General features: G+C 45.2%; 4 protein-coding genes across 4 annotated transcripts; 1 reads left to right on the forward strand and 3 right to left on the reverse strand.

Moving 5' to 3' along the window:
* Window positions 1–3,113: 3,113 nt before the first annotated feature.
* Window positions 3,114–4,841, reverse strand: PtA15_8A432 (uncharacterized protein; the record flags this gene model as incomplete). Its single annotated transcript, XM_053171862.1, has 7 exons — window positions 3,114–3,616; window positions 3,687–3,933; window positions 4,001–4,103; window positions 4,215–4,280; window positions 4,376–4,485; window positions 4,672–4,725; window positions 4,809–4,841. The coding sequence occupies 7 exons, from the start codon at window positions 4,839–4,841 to the stop codon at window positions 3,114–3,116; spliced, it is 1,116 nt and encodes a 371-aa protein (XP_053023083.1).
* Window positions 4,842–6,535: 1,694 nt separating this feature from the next.
* On the reverse strand, window positions 6,536–8,277 carry PtA15_8A433 (uncharacterized protein; the record flags this gene model as incomplete). Its single annotated transcript, XM_053171863.1, has 2 exons — window positions 6,536–8,072; window positions 8,261–8,277. 2 exons carry the CDS (start codon window positions 8,275–8,277, stop codon window positions 6,536–6,538), a joined length of 1,554 nt encoding a protein of 517 aa, XP_053023084.1.
* Window positions 8,278–8,581: 304 nt separating this feature from the next.
* On the forward strand, window positions 8,582–9,424 carry PtA15_8A434 (uncharacterized protein; the record flags this gene model as incomplete). The annotated part of the gene is made up of 2 exons (XM_053171864.1): window positions 8,582–8,672; window positions 8,766–9,424. The coding sequence occupies 2 exons, from the start codon at window positions 8,582–8,584 to the stop codon at window positions 9,422–9,424; spliced, it is 750 nt and encodes a 249-aa protein (XP_053023085.1).
* Window positions 9,425–10,484: 1,060 nt separating this feature from the next.
* On the reverse strand, window positions 10,485–11,759 carry PtA15_8A435 (uncharacterized protein; the record flags this gene model as incomplete). The annotated part of the gene is made up of 6 exons (XM_053171865.1): window positions 10,485–11,001; window positions 11,090–11,117; window positions 11,191–11,284; window positions 11,381–11,532; window positions 11,605–11,672; window positions 11,743–11,759. 6 exons carry the CDS (start codon window positions 11,757–11,759, stop codon window positions 10,485–10,487), a joined length of 876 nt encoding a protein of 291 aa, XP_053023086.1.
* Window positions 11,760–16,032: the final 4,273 nt, after the last annotated feature.

Genomic DNA, 16,032 nt, shown 5'->3' on the forward strand with positions numbered 1-16,032 from the left:
ACCTAGGATGTGGTTAGGAATGACACTACAGGAAATAACAAGGTAAGTTATAAAGAAACTGCAAACAAGAAGCACATTCACAATCAGAAATCAAGCTTGGGAAAGCACTTCATTAAATACAAAAAACCTGTTAGCATGATGTGATTTTGTATTTCCCCCAAAGGTGGACCCCCCCAGGTAAACCGTAAAACCACCCAGGTGCAGGTGGTTGGGGTGATGCTAGATTACCCCCTGCAACCCTGGGTGGCTGTTCAATAGGCAATGGGTAGGCTTGGAAGGGCTTGAGCCTGAGGAGCTCAATTGGATGGACTTGGGAGGCTACTTGGATGGGATTGAGATTTTTCTTGGGTGGGCTTGGGAGGTATCTTGGATGTGCTTGGCAGGTTGCCTGGATGGGCTTGGGAGTTTTCTTGGATGGGCCTGGGGGGTTTACTCAGTTTTTCTTGGGCCTCAGTGCTCTGATGAGGCAAGTGAAACGTACCTATGGGTCACCTGAATTGCAAAAAGGACAGAGCAACTGAGGAATTTGTAGCTTTCATTCTGCAATCAAAGTCTCAAAAAGAAATATTGGCTACCCAGGTGGATCCCTTTGTAACCAGTTGGTATTTAAAGTGGGGTTTGGGAGAAGGCTGGCCCCCACCTGAACCCCATGTGTTCCATCCTTATTCTACCCTGCATTGCTACCCCATTAGTGGTAAAACACTGGTCACATTAAACCAACTGAAGGCAAAAAACTACAATAAATTCTAAACACACTTAGAGCCTGACAGCAACACTGTAACAGATGTGATACAGGTATTGGGATTGTATCTGCAATGTATCAGTTTTTTCTGCTGATACATGTATCCTTATCCTATTGCCAAACCAATACAATACACAGAGATGAACTCCAATACACACAGATAAATGATGTATCAGAGTGATTTTGATTGGATCAGCACGCAATCCAATACAAATACAGGTATCTGAATATCCAATACAATACATGATTGCCAAAAAACGTGTATTGTCCTATCTGATACAATACAGATGAATAAGTGATTCTGTATTGTATAGGATCTGTTACAGCGTTGCTGACAGCATTTTACTTTTTGGTGGGAACTGTTTTAGAATTGGCTTCACTCCTGAACCATTTGATTTATGAAGCCCTGGTGGTGCAGAAATTGAATTGGCTATCACAATTCTTACTCAGATTTATATTGTCTAATAAAGATGGAGAATTGACCCTCCAGCACATGTGGGGGGATGACAAGGCTGGATTCTGATGGTTCAAATGTCTATTTGAACTTGTGAAAAGTATGGTTTGAGTGAAGTTAGAGATGGCCCCAACAAACCCGTCGCGGGTACCTGCTATCCGCTGGCGGGTACCCGCCAGCGTGTGCGTGTTTGGGTGTGGATGCTGGATTTCTGGGAGAAAGCGAGCGGGTACCTGCTCTTGTTTGGGAAGGTGGAGGCTGCCACGACGACAGGAAGGACTGGGAAGGCCTTCCTTCCGGTCAAAGAGGTTCTGTAACCCCTTTGACCAGAAGGAATACAAGTTTGAGGTGATGACACACGTAATATGCAAGAGGTTGCAAACTAAGTGCATGTAACATTGGCATTGTGGTACGCTGCAACTGAGCAGACAATCTACTCTCAATAATGTCTTGTTCAAGTTATCTTTTTTTTTATTGAAAATGCAAGACAAGGACAAGACACAGGAAATGCTAGAGCATATTTTCAGTAACAACTGTAAGGTGGATATCTGTAAGCCTAATGTGCTAGAAGGAAACAAGAATGAAAGAAAAAAATCCCAAAATACTTTCAAGCCAAACTTAGACACCTGCTCCATGAATAGAGTTTGGCAGGGACACCATGCAGATGCTATCCCATTTCTGCTGGAGGGCTTTGCCGCCAGCATCAGTCTGCACCAGTGGTATGAAGTTAGCTCTTTCACCCTAACTTAACCAATTCCGTTTTAAGATCAAGGGGGGGGCATCAAAGTAGGTTTGGGTCTGGCCAAAGAGTTTTCTCCACTTGAGCACAGCCGGCGCGTATGCATCATATGATCATTGGCAGTGTGCCTAGGCTGAGCAGAGGAGAAGAAATTCTCCTCCAATTTTCTCAGCCAGCTTGGAGTTTGGCTGGAGATACCGTCCTCAGGTCATCCTAGGCTGGCACTGTAATTGGTGGATGCTTTCTATGGAATGGCTCAAGCTGGAGCAGAGCTAGGATGCGTTCTTTTTCCCATGGGCCTTTTGAGCAGCAGAAGAATGAATTGAACTGGATCAAGTTCCCTTCAAGAGTTCACTATGGAGAAAATGACCGGTGAGGAAACAGGTTCCCAATCATTTGGGAGCCAGAATTCGGTTGATGTGAAGAGATCAATGAGGCATGCAATATGAAAAGATTCTTGGAAGTAGCGTACAGCATGCATTTTGTGTAGATTTTCATACAAGTTGAGCAGGTGCTCAAGGACTGGGACAAGACTGAGTTGACGACTATATGCACAAATGTAATACACACAACTATCTGGAACTTGAGTTTTCACAATTGGCTCTATGAAGTCCCTCAGGCTCCAACAAAAAAATCCAATTCAGAGCGGCTGATGTACATAGAACAAAGGTCTGTAGAAAAAGTGATGTCGTCAGATAGCACAATGCCAATATACCACTTTCATAGCATTGGCTTCATCAAAATCGGTAAAAAACTATTTTGTAAGCTTCAACGTGACACCGTCGAGATAGATGTTGATCACGTGTTGATTTCCTCAAATTATTGGTACAACCTGCTGCAAGGTAATGGTTCTAATGCTGGAGCACAAATGGTGGATATTCGATGATTTAGTGGCTACGATGAGTTACAACAACTTATTTACAACATCTGCTCCGAAAAACTAAAAACTTGATCCTAGAGCTGAGAACAAATCCACAAAGGTTGCAGTGCTGGCGTTTTAAATGACAATAAATATTGAGTCCATAAACCAAGATGATTCTTGGGGAAACATGACAGGATCAAATATTGGAAATGGGTTATTGGATGCTACCAACATGACAGACTGGCGTGAGATTGGATTCGGCATGCGTTATGCGGTGTATAGGAGTCAATGATAAAAGTCGAGATTGAATCCAGGGTTAGTCGGATGGTGAGGGCCACGACCAATTCAAGAATCCGGACTTTTTCAACGTATCCTTCACTGCAGCTTGAGCGGAGGAGACACGAGTAGTATCTTTGGGGTTCTGGATTTCTTCGAGGACGTCTAAGGCTGTCTTGACTTCCTCGACAGATGAGAACCCAATGACGGTATGGGGGAAATACATCGAGTAAAGAAGTGAGAGATGTTCGATGGATAGCTGATACTCTGTTTGAATAGTTTTAGTAACGTCCTTGATTGCTTGGCGAAGAGTTTGGGGAGCTGGATGCCAATCTTGAGGGCCTCGGGAGGTCAGTAAACCATTCCCAAGTGGAGAGGCTGAGATGATTTGAACGACTCCAGAATCTTGGAAGTAAGGGAGATAGCTGTCTAAGGCGCTGTTTTGAAGAGTCAGACACGAATATGACATCACTAGATCCAACGGACAATCAAGTTGGGCAACGATGAGATGCGACATTCTCAACAAAGTCGCAAGCGGGTAACCTGTTTAAAATCCCGAAACTTTACATGAGCCGTTTTTTCACACTTATCTGTTCAATCGGATTTGGCGCACCACTGATTCCTACCCTACGTATCAAACCTTCCTTTTTGAGTTGGAATAACGTCTTGACTGCAAGTACCACGGTATCGTCACCAGGACCGTAGCTCTGGGTATATTTCTCAGTCACCGGCGCGGGATCCAGCTGAGCATCTTGACTATCAGAACATGATCCACAGTGGCCACCCTTATTGAAGCCATCAGGATCTTCTGCCACGTATTCGACATCATGAAGGTAAACCGCGTCCAAATAATCGGTACCCTGAGGAATAAAGGCTGCTCAGCATCCCAGATGATCCCAAGGGAAACGAGGGAAGGGGCGTGTTTACCATCAAGGTGCAGCTTTCTTCGACCGAGCGTCTGATTCGTTCGGGCGAGTAATCAAAATCCTTGGGGCCATATCTTCCGCACTTGGTCAAAAGATGATATGAGCTGCAATGACGAGGTAACACGAATCGATATATATCAAGAAGAGCCAGAGGGGTCCAATCAATTGTGTGTGATCACTTCGATGAGCTACATGAGATAGTAAAAAAAACGAACCTTCGAGGAAATCCGGCACGGAACTCGGGCTTGGAAGTGATCTGACCAATGATTGATTGACTGTTGCTGTGAACAGTGTGGAACAGAACAAGCGACGTGTAGTTAGTAAACTAGATATGTGTGCGCATCTATGTAGCGATTGGAATCCGAGTATGAATTACCCGTAATAGGGCGCGGTGTCGACGGCATTGATTCCGTTGCGAAGTGCAAATAGCAGGGTCGACTCCGGCGTATTTCTTTTCAAGTCATCATCCGAGTTGTAGATGTTCGACTGTTCGAGGACGGGTTTATGATCAATCAGTTCGTTTACGCATATACCCTGCAGATCCTGGGATTACCCGGGCGCATTCAAAGCGATGGTTGATAGGTGCGGACCGGTAATCCTTGGTGCTCCACTTCAACCCGGTTTGCCGATCGGATATTTAAAAAGAGAGAAGCATATGTATCGTTTACTCACAAAGGTGGCTCCCCCTAGGATGATAGGCGAGAGTGCGAGTGGCGGGTCACTCGACTAAAGAACCCCATCGAATTTGAAAGAGTAAAACTATCAACAGCTTGGGAGTGGAGCATCAAGAGAAAAGGCTGCGAACTCACCTTTCGGATCTTGCTCGACTCTTGAGATGCCATTTGACCGACTTGGTGGTATTTTATAAGTTTCAGCTCGCAAGTGGTTTGCGAGAGAGCTCTTGTCCACCGCCTGGCCTTCCGGCCGGCAGATAATTTCACTATTTTGTCCCCTCAGCGTGAGATATCTCCGATACGGACTTTGCCTTCGCCATCACAAGCCTGCAAGTTGCAACAACACAACTGAACTATGTAAGGGCCTGTACCATAGCGGTCCAGAAAACTGTTTTCCGCCCGGAAAACAAGTTTCTTTGAGAAAAACAGTTTTCACCAAAAAACATGTACCACAACACATGTTTTTGAGGAGAACCGAATGTTGTTTTTCTTTCAAAACGATCGATTTCCAGAAACAGGCATGACCCTGTTTCTTCACCCGATTTCCGGTCTCGCCGCTCATCATTGCCCATCACTGGCGGTCAGCTCATGGAAATGCAAAATATCGATCCTGCAGTCCTCATGGACACCCCACCACCCACCGTACCATCCAGCATGCCTGCAACAAAGCCACTACCGCCAACGAAAACTGCTCCCAAGAAACCTAAAAAAAAAGCCAAGGACGACCAAAACGACGACGATGACGATGTTGAATCCAAATCACCACCCCACATCTGGACAAACAACGAACGGTCGGCCCTGCTGGAGCTTATAGCAACACAATATGCTGCTGGAAGACCTCATCCAGTAGGAATCGAGTGTATCGAGCTTGCCCTTCATCGCCATAATACGCCTCGTAGGTATTCCACAGACTCCCGAGGTACTTGCAAGCTACTCCGGCGGCGGCTAGTGTAATCAAGATGTGATCCATTTCCATAATTGCTGCTCCGGCAGCAGCCAGGGCAGCAACAATCTGGTTATTGATCATTGTTTCAGAAGTGCTGGATGGCCGGGGTGATTTGTGTGGTGCCTTGATGGGATCGGGTGGCTGTTGGTGTCTTGATGGGTGGACGAGTTTGTCTGGATGTTTGATCAGGTCGAGAGAGGGAGTCTGTGGTACGCGTTTATCAACAGGCTGTTTTGCGGTTCCGAAAAACACAATATCAAAAAAAAGGAACTTGTTTTTTGTGCGAGCAAAAAACAAATTTCCTATGGTACAGGCCCTAATACAGTTGGGCCAGGACCCTGGAAACCCCCTATAAATGGGCGGCATGTAAATTCCTGAATTTTGCCCAAATTCATACATCGGGGGGCACCGGGGAATGGTTTTTTTTGGCTGATTCATACATTTTCATGCGTACGCTTGAGCTTAAATCCGACCGGGGGTCCCAAAAAACCCAATTTTAAGCGGGGATTTGCGGGTTTTGGCCAACTTACCTGAATTTCATTGAAAATTCATACATTTATTTGGTGTTTCATGCGTACCCTTTTGGGTTTCAAAGCCAAATCATACCATTTTCATGCGTACCATTTTGCACAAAAATGCAAAAATTCATACATTTTCATGCCGCTCATTTATCGGGGGTTTCCAGGGTCCTGTTGGGCCGCAACCTGCCGCAACGGCTGGTGCACTCGGCCAAAGCATCACAGACTCAGCTAAACCTTACTGCCCACTGCAAAAGAAACGGGATGGTCTGAATTGATGGCACTGTCAATTTTGATAAAGCGTCCAAGCAAGAAATCAGAGGTGCCTTGAGAAGATGCCCTCGAAGAATCGTTATGTGTGAGATATTTATGTAAAATAGATTGATTACAATTGTATGTCATTTTTCAAAGCTGTATAGAGCGCTTCGGAAATGATCAAGAGCCAAGCGGGTCTGTTGTCTTAATTCAAGAAACCAAGTTTTGAACATATTTCCAGAGAGAGGAAGATCATCATCTTGAGGAGTTAAGGGATGAAGATAACAGCATAATAGGATCATAGAGGAATCAAAACACCTCGAGATTTCGCCGTGCAAATTTCTGAGATCATTCGCGCTGTCCATATCAGCATTAGAATCGTACATGTAAAACAAGGTGTTCATAAGATTTGAAATGCTGCAAGCGAGTCCGCCAATTTCATCATCCATCGCATTGATCTCAGTCGAACTCATTGTAGTACCAATTGTAAATGGTGGTTTACTTGTGCGAGCGTTCGATAGCTTGTTGAAGAATATTCGAAGCAATTTCATAAGTGGTATAGTCGATCTGGAGAGTCTGATGAATCGTGGCGTGAACGAGAACTCGACGGATAGACCAGGTGAAAGGCTAGAGCTGGATTGAGTACTTTCATGCTCGCTAGAAGGATTAGAGTGAGACTGAGTGTCCTCGTGCTCATCCAAAGATTCAGTTCCAGCTTGATCGGTCTCCGAAGATTCATTTTCATCTGATTCGTCTTCAGATGTGGACCAAGGGTTTTCGTACGATTCGCCGCTGAATCCACCACACCATGGCCCTACTCGTCTTTTTGGATCTATTTGAGCGGTAAGCCGTCCCAGAGTGTATCCAAGATCTTCTGCCTCACTGTGGCATCTAGCTTGGAGAATACTGAAGTCAGATTGCGCGGACCATTTGATTATACTGTTGATTTCATCGGAGGATAGGGCTGTTCCTTTGATCACATTCTTTCCGAGAGCAATCAGATCCGGTTGATTGCGCAAGCTGATCGGAGGGTTCTTTGAATAGGTTACGAATGCTCGCATGAGTGTGCTACATCTGTGGAATAGTTGCGAGACATGACCACGCATCAAGTCATTGGTTTTGTCAATGATCCGGCTGACTCTGTATTTTTTCAGACCACCATAATTATGATCATAGTTCTCGGGTGTGTGCAATGGATTGACAGCGATAGGGGCAACGGAGCGCAGGAAATTATTGATTTGATCGGAGGTGTGGCTGAGTCGGGATGTGATCTCGAGGGTATCAAGAAGTTTTGGAGTTGGGGTTTTTGGTAGATCGGCTATGTCTAGTGATTTCAACAGATCTTCGAGTTGCTGTTTTAATGCAGGTAGGAAGGACGTTTGGAATTGAACGAGGTGCGCTTTTTGAGTGTCTAGTTGGTTGATCGAGAGTACTTCTTTCCTGGCAAATCTCCAGTTATCATCAACATATTCCTCTTCGTCAACGTCCCAGGGTGGTTCTCGCGAGGCAGCCCTGAGGTCGATGCGGTTGTATTTCTTGACCAAGTTACCCAGCGCCTGGTTAATGAGACCTGAAAAGGGGTGTGTAACAATGTTGGGTGGAACACAGTGAGGTACCAGTGGTTTCCTCTGGGTTAGCTTCTTGCTCCAACATCGCTTCGTTTGATTGGCAATACGAGTGCTTGCCGAGAACGAGAAATGGGCCTAAATTGACTCTTGTTTGGATGAATGATGCCCAAAAGAACGTCGCAGCTAGAATACATGGGTGTTTTTGCCTGACATCCCATGCGACATCTTATAAGGTCCGCCAGCACTTGGTCAGATGTCACATGAATCCAAACCAAGCGAGGCCTTTATTTTTGAATCAACCGATCTTTGCGTGTCATGGGCCGCGTGCAACTCGCGGCGCTCTCTCTTCCCGCGTTGGCATCCGAGACTGGACAGCCGACACTGGGGAAAAGACAAGTCTACTCCGTCCCAACAAGTTGTTAGCGCCGGGGGAGTTTCTTTCACTTCATCCAGGTCAGCGAAATTTCTCCGCCGATTTCGGTAGCATTACCGGCGACTGTGTACTCCAGTTAGTGGCTCATATCATAGCTTTTGTCCGTGTTTGATTCCTACAAACGCAGCGCAAGCCTTCTCCCTTCGACAGACCACATCACCCTACAGGGGTTGAACGCGTGACCCACGATGTCGGATTCGGAATCATATTCCTCTACAGATTCGGAATCAGACTCATTTACAGATTCGGAATCAGACTCCTTCACAGACGTGAGACGTGGTTAGTTCGCATTTTAGACATAAACATTTCGAGCGACTTCCCATCGATGGATGCCGAGAAACTGATGCTGATTGACTTTCTGGTGTTCATCAGAGATCATGGCTCAAATAGATATAATCGACTTTCGACTTGATTTTCCACCCTGTTGCCACGAGAAAGTTGACCTATCCCCCGAAAAAATGGATGAGCTCTTGAATGGATCAGTCCATTCAGGGCTTCTACTTTCAGTGAAAGACCACCTCAGATCTCTCTGTTTATCACTCCGCCTACTCGACAAGAAAAGATGTCCAACACCAGACTTCGACTGGATTCTGAGAACTGTCTTAAGTCTCAAGGAAATTTTGGAAACTCTGGATCAAACCCTCGGTTATATCGAACCTGAAGATCTTACTGATTCAATGAGCAAGCGCGCCGATCGGAAACACTTCAAATATTCCCGATTGCATAACATAATCTGTGCATTGTTGGCATACGAGTTGCGGAATCTAATTCAGTCATACGGGGGAGCTATCGAAAATTACGACCCATCCAGTTTCCCCCCAGAAAACCTACATGAAGACTATTGGCCTGAGCTTCCTAGACTATCTCGGGAATTCGCTCATTGTGGCAATTTAATTGATAGCGTAATCAAATGGTCCCAACAATCCGATTTTGCTATTCTCCGAAAAGCCTGGTTAGACACAGAAGAATCACTCAACAAGAGGCTAGAAGCCACAACTAGCTTGATCAAATTCGGCCGATGGCCTGATTAGCTCAAAAAATCCCTGGGGCCGTTTGTCAAATTAATACGAATATTTCTGAAGCAATTATTGAGAATAACCACAAACAACTACCCTATTAAGCTGGATCCAGAAATGGATTGCGAGACACTCAACCTGTTAGACAGACTGCCTGATTCGCTGCTTAAAATCCATCCGTTTAACCGGCACAACGACCATTGTCTGACACGTATCGTTTTCCCCTATAGGACTTGTCCTCCACTTCCCTAATCCTTCGAAAACATAGAATCCAATTTACTCGTTCTGACGTCTCATGTGATCCCGAGAGATCACATGATCAATCATTCAGCAACAAAGGACGACTTCCATGCTTGGTGTTCCAATTTTAAAAATCTGTGGGATAAGGCTGCCGATGATTACCTGATTGCTTCGCCTCTATGATAAGATTCATCGCAGTCTGCTTGAGTTGGAGTATTTATGCCTATTGCCAATCTTCTCAAATAACATTCTGTAAAAGCAAACCATAATAGTAATACCCACTACGATCTACTAGGTGCTTAGAGAGTTATGGGCCCTGTCTTCTTCGACAACTTGTGTGGCAAGAAAAGTCTTGTTCAGATACTTGTAGGCTACAATCTACATAGCTCGGTCCCTCTGGGGACACCGACCGGCAGAGGTCCCCTGAGCAGCTCCCAACAGCTACACCACATAGCTGCTGCTAGTACTAGCAGTCGGGCACAAGTAGAGCGATATTTTTACTTTTGCGCGCCACCCATTGCATGTTTTATCCGCGTGATTTGAGTGAGCGTTTCGCTCAGTTTCAGTTTCAGTCGAAGGAAACACAGTAAATAAATTACAAGTAATCAAACAAGATTGAGTGAAATGAGATAAGCGTAGATATGGAAATGACTTCGCTTCCTCGTCTTTGGAAAAGGTACGCACACAGCTTTTTATTAGAGACAAAGAACATGGAATCTGATGGCTGCAGGATGCAAAAAGAGGAATGTAGGGCTGCAAATTATAATCACATTTTATAGTTCAGAATTATAGTAGCCTGTGATGAGGTCGCAAGTTTGAAATCATAACAGTGGGTTCATGGTGGGCTAGGGACTTTTCCAACGTCTTCGCCGGTTGGAGGTGTAACGATAACATCTTCAAAGTTCCCCCCGATACTCAGATAAGCGAACCACAATATAAGAGTGAAGATAGCATGGAGTCCAAAGACTCCGATCAGCAAAATTCGTCCCGTTTTGGCAGGGGCTGCGGCGAGGACCGGGTAGAGATTTCGAACGAGGAAGCCGAGCGAGAGTCCGAATGCGCCGAGAGCCATGATACTTCGCAGGAATGGGAATGGCGGAATGGATAGTAAAGCAACCGGGATAAAGACCGTCAATCCATAGCCGTACAAGTTGATGATTTCTGGGATCGTGCGTCCCTCCACTCCGGCCCAATACCTCATGGCCGCCCAAATGCACGCTGGAAGTGCAAGCGCATAGACATATACTAGTCCAACTGCCAGGGAAAGTTTACTGAAATCGTAGTCGTATGATTGTGAGTGGAGGTAAGATGTCAAGGCACCAGAAAGTGAAGATGCGAAAAAAAGGACAAATCTGTTATATTGATGAGATCAAATGTCAGCTGTTACGGGAAGTTTTAGTGAGTGGTAAATTTGTTTTTAAACGGGTATCGGCTTCTTACATCAATGTTGTTGGAAGCCAGAAAGGTCCTAAAGAATTGAGAAATTTCAGTATGCTAATGCTTGAAGCTGAAAAAATCAAATGATTTTGATTAATACTCACCATACAAATCCGGTTGACCAGCCAGAACGACTTCGACGTAGTCGTCTTTAGGATACATCGTCCTCCAACAACGCTCTAGCACAGTCTTTGTTTCCTGTGTCCATTAATTTAGTTTTTTGGAGGAATTCAATCAGGATTGCAACAAGGGCTTCATAAATCAAGAATCAACTTTCAAAGATCGGGCACCGACCACGTCAAAGTACGAACTGTATGCGTCTATACTAAACCAACTCTGTGATCCAGCCAGCCTCTGTTGCAGCTCGACGTCTGGATCATACACGTTTCCTCGGATATTTCCTTGGCCAGGACGACCGGGGCCAGAGGGTGCATTTTGGGAAAAATCTTTCATGAAGAAGCGGAAGCTCGGTTAGTATATGATCGGAATAACCATCAAGAAGGCAGTCGAGTGCTAACCCTGGAATGTAAGATTGTCGGCCGGTACAGTTTTGGAGCTTTCTTCAGCATCGAACACTGTCACCGAACTGAAGGCGCATTCAAAGTCAGTAAATGGCTCCCCGTGTGTGCTCCGATTCGGGTTTTCGATACACCTACCTATATGGATTCGCCATCGATAAATATGGTAAGGGAAGATCGGGTCAGAAAATGTTGTAGGGTGGTGGCGTGTAATATGTGTCCATGCTAGCTTAACCAAGCCTCTCGAACGGAGGGTCCGGGGGACCCTGCCCGGAGGGCTCTCGGCAGGAGAGGCTTATGCCTAATGTCTGAAGTCTGGCAGGGAAAGGAAGGATATTCAACCCAACCACTAAATAATTATTTAAAAATCAGAAAAAAAATTACAAAAAAACTGAATAGACAGTTTCATTGGCAGTGCTGATGTGCACCCTCACCCAAAATTTTGAGCAAAAAGCTCCAAAACTGATTGAAGGAATCTGTTTTGAAGGTCAAAGGAATCCTGAAGGAATTACATTGCTCTGAAGATCCATTTTTGGATTTTCTGATAATATGCACAATTGAACTACATGTGTAGGATCTACCGGTGTAAGTCCCTCCTGACAGAGGCTTGCTTCGCGAGTTCAGCCTACCCCCCAGGAGCCCAAAGTCTCGAGGGACTTAGAGCATCTCCACCCGGGGAGGTAAAAGCGGGTTGCTAAAACCTCGGGATGGCAACTCAATTTTTGCATATAGCAACCCACGCGGCTCTGGCACACACCCGTGGTTGCTATAATCCAGAAGCACTCCAAGATGACCAAGTCATCAAATGGAGTTACAACAAACCTAATGAACAATTATGGTATTCAAAATTGCATATGTCACTGTTTACATAAAATCATAAAACCAATTTTGGCTGGGAGATGTCAGCGTGCATAAAACTTAAAGTGACATCTCCCAGCCAAAATTGCAGTTTATGATTTTATGTAAAAAAATCTTATGCAATTTTGAATACCATAAATACAGACAGTCACTGATCGGCAATAGCTTGCAAAGGTCCCTAGGACCGGTATAGCCGGTCATCGATGGCTTGCCAAGCTCTTGATGACTGGTATAGCCAGTTGTCAATGGCTTGCTGCAAAGCTCTCCATGACCGGAATACATCGCCAGTCATTGATAGCTTCCAAAGCTCGAGCTTTCAAGGCTCTCAATTGGTATAGCGAATTGAGAGAGCTCAATGACTGTATATCCAGTCATTGAGAGAGCTCTTGATGAACGGTATAGTCAGTCATCAAGAGCTCTCTCGATGAACGGTAGAGAACGCTCTCAATGACCGGTGTAGCCAGTCATTGAGAGAGCTCTTGTTGACAGGTATATACCAATTGAGAGAGCTCTTGATGACCAGTCATCAAGAGGGCTCTCAATGACCGGTATACCCAGTCATCAAGAGGGCTCTCAATGACCGGTATACCCAGTCATTGAGAGAGCTCTTGATCACCAGTATAGCCAGTCATCAAGAGCTTGCAATATTCTCAATGGTTGGTTATATGTGTAGCCGGTCATCAATTGCTTTTGATGCTCTCAATGACCGGGCAGACAGTTAGCAGGACAGCCAGTCATCGATAGCTTGCAGTGCTTTCGATGACCAGTTTGGTGGAGGGTACATATTTGTAGTTGTTCTAGGGTAGGTGTAGACACTTCTGATGGTGGGTAGGGAGGGGATGAGCTTGGGGAAGTTGCTATTGAGTTGCTAGTGGGTTGCCATACATAGCAACCCAATCAAGATTTTTAGCTCCCGAGCCAAAATAGAAACTTGTTTGGCACCCTGGGTGGGTGGTGTTTTTTGGGTTTGGGTTGGTAAACGCGGGATAGCAACCCAGTTTACCACCCCGGGTGGAGATGCTCTTAGTTAAGTTTGCATCACTGAGAATTCACAAGGATTACAAGGTGAACCCGTGCAGCGGGCAGACCAGCGGCTCTGGGTCCACACGCCCATGTGCTCACCACCAATTTGATCCGGGGTGTATCCATGGGATTACCTTGACAAATCCACAGAAGCCTTGGGCTTTCCATGGGCACAGCAAGGACCCCTTGTGCACTCTTAACAAAGTCCCTCTGCTGCAGGTGTGTGTCTTGCAAAGCAAGCCTCCAACATCGGCAAGACCTGGGGACAGCAGGCACAATGCCAGGCAAGTGATAAAGAGATGTGGAAGGATGAGTATCATTGCACATATCACCAGGGGGGAAAGTGTGGCACTCCCTGGAGAGTGCCAGACTGTATGTTCCTTTGAGAAGACTGTCTGATTTCAAATGTGTGAGCATGTGGAATTCAGGCTTCAAATATGTTGACCTTATGTTCAACTCAGGCTGATGTTTGATCAACTCCATGGCAAACATGTTGGTATTTGAGTTGAGGGTACCCCCACTTGATGCCTGGTACACCCTGGTATTCTACACTTCGTGGTGTGTTTCAGGAATCAAGTCAAGACCCCCTCCACTCAATGAATGGGGTGTAAAGTCATTGAGTGGAGATTCCCTCCACTTGATGACTGTTGGACAACCATTGATTGGATGTTGTGTCCACTCAATGACCTTATCTAAATTACCAGCCACCAAGTGGAGACATCCTCCACTCAATGACTGGTTTTTAATGTCATTGAGTGGAGGAATTCTCCACTCAATGACTGGTGTGTGTACTGGCTGTTGAGTGGAGGGGTTCCTTACTTGGTGGCTGGTTCTACCGGCCATTGAGTGGAGACACCCTCCACTTGATCACAGGTCACTAGGCTGGGAAAATCCCAGATCAATGACCAGTACTGCATGTTGGTCATTGAGCCGGGCATCTCCCAGCTTTACGGACCATATGTACTGTACATAGCGCAGGGAAAGTACCAGCTTGATGGAGAGTATGTACTGTCCATCATGCTGCACTTTTCCAAGCTGAGTGGCCAGTGTAGACTGCCTACCGCGCTTGGAAAGGCTGACTAGATGAACAGCATGTGCTGGTCATTGGGATAGGGCTTCTCACTGGAGGACCAGTATGTACTGGTCATTGGATTTGAGCTTGGAGAGGCTCAGATCAATGACCAGGGCATGATGCCTGTCAAGCGCGGCCTCTCCGAACTCAATGGCCAGTTTGTGTTGGCCATCCAGTCGGAGAAGCCCTAGTACAATGACCAGAACCTATTGGTCATTGATCTGGGCCTTTCTGAGCTTGGTGGGCAGTCTATACTGTCCACCAAGCTCGGAAAATCCAAGCTGAATGAACAGTATTCAGTGTACCATTCATGAGTTTTTGGCTTTCCCAGCTCAATAACCATCAAACCAGGGTCTTTGAGCCCGTGTAAACAAGCAACTCGCCAATTTCAACCCTGATGTTTGGCCAAACATGACGGTGGACATAGCAAGAAAAAAAACACCCTCTCCGGGGACACCTGAGGATACAGAGCTGATTCCTGTTGCCCCACTGCCACCATAGTTGACTTGTGCCCAGCTTGAAACTCCCGGAACACAAGTTTTTTTTGGTGATTTGCAACACATATGAACACCATTTTTGTCACTCCAAAATGATGATGATTTTGATTGTTCTGGAGGTGATTTGCAACACATATGAACAACATTTTTGTCACTCCAAAATGATGATCATTTTGATTGTTCTGGATACAGCAGGTCAAAAGAGCATCATTCTTATATTACACCTGGTGCTAATAATTACCATGTGATAAGAGCAATAAGCCCCATTTTGTTGTACAATGGACATGGACATAATGGTAGGTGTGATGAAGGCATGCTACCTGGAGGAAAAAATTGCCCAAAACAGTCAGGGACAAGGTGTGAAGATGATCAATCTACAAGAAAAATGGTATGACCCATGCTGAGATGTGTGTGGACATTTCAGAATTTAATTTTCACCTCAGAGTTCTCAGACCAGCTGTTGAAATTTTTCTCCTACTGTTTCCAGGATCATCAAAATATTGATGCACCTGTTGATATCCACCAATCTTCCCTCTTCCCCCTGTGAAGCTTATTAATTTTAACCTCTAGCTGATGCATTTTTCAGTCAGATGGAGGTCAAGTGAGGGAAAATTGTGCAATGTGTATTCACATACAAAAGGTCCATCCAAATGAACAGCTGACAGCATGGCAAACTTCAGCCTGCATAAGTGGACCATCACTTGGTAAACATGTTTGGTGAAAAGGCCTCTTTGATTGTTCACATTTCATATTACAGGGAGGGAAGACAGGTTACAGAGGTTTTCCCGGCTTTGACACTGTGTGATACTCAAAAAAGATAAATTTAATTTTACATAACTTTCCTCCCAATTGATGAAGGGAACAGGCATGGCAGAAATATCCCAAAAGGATTAACCTACCAGTTAGCTGAGCCTTTGCTATATTTTACAGCTATCTTTTATTATGTGATTTTATGTGAGTTTTGATTGAAAAAAATCA

This window comes from Puccinia triticina, chromosome 8A (genome assembly GCF_026914185.1).
Source record: "Puccinia triticina chromosome 8A, complete sequence".
Lineage (NCBI taxonomy): Eukaryota > Fungi > Basidiomycota > Pucciniomycetes > Pucciniales > Pucciniaceae > Puccinia > Puccinia triticina.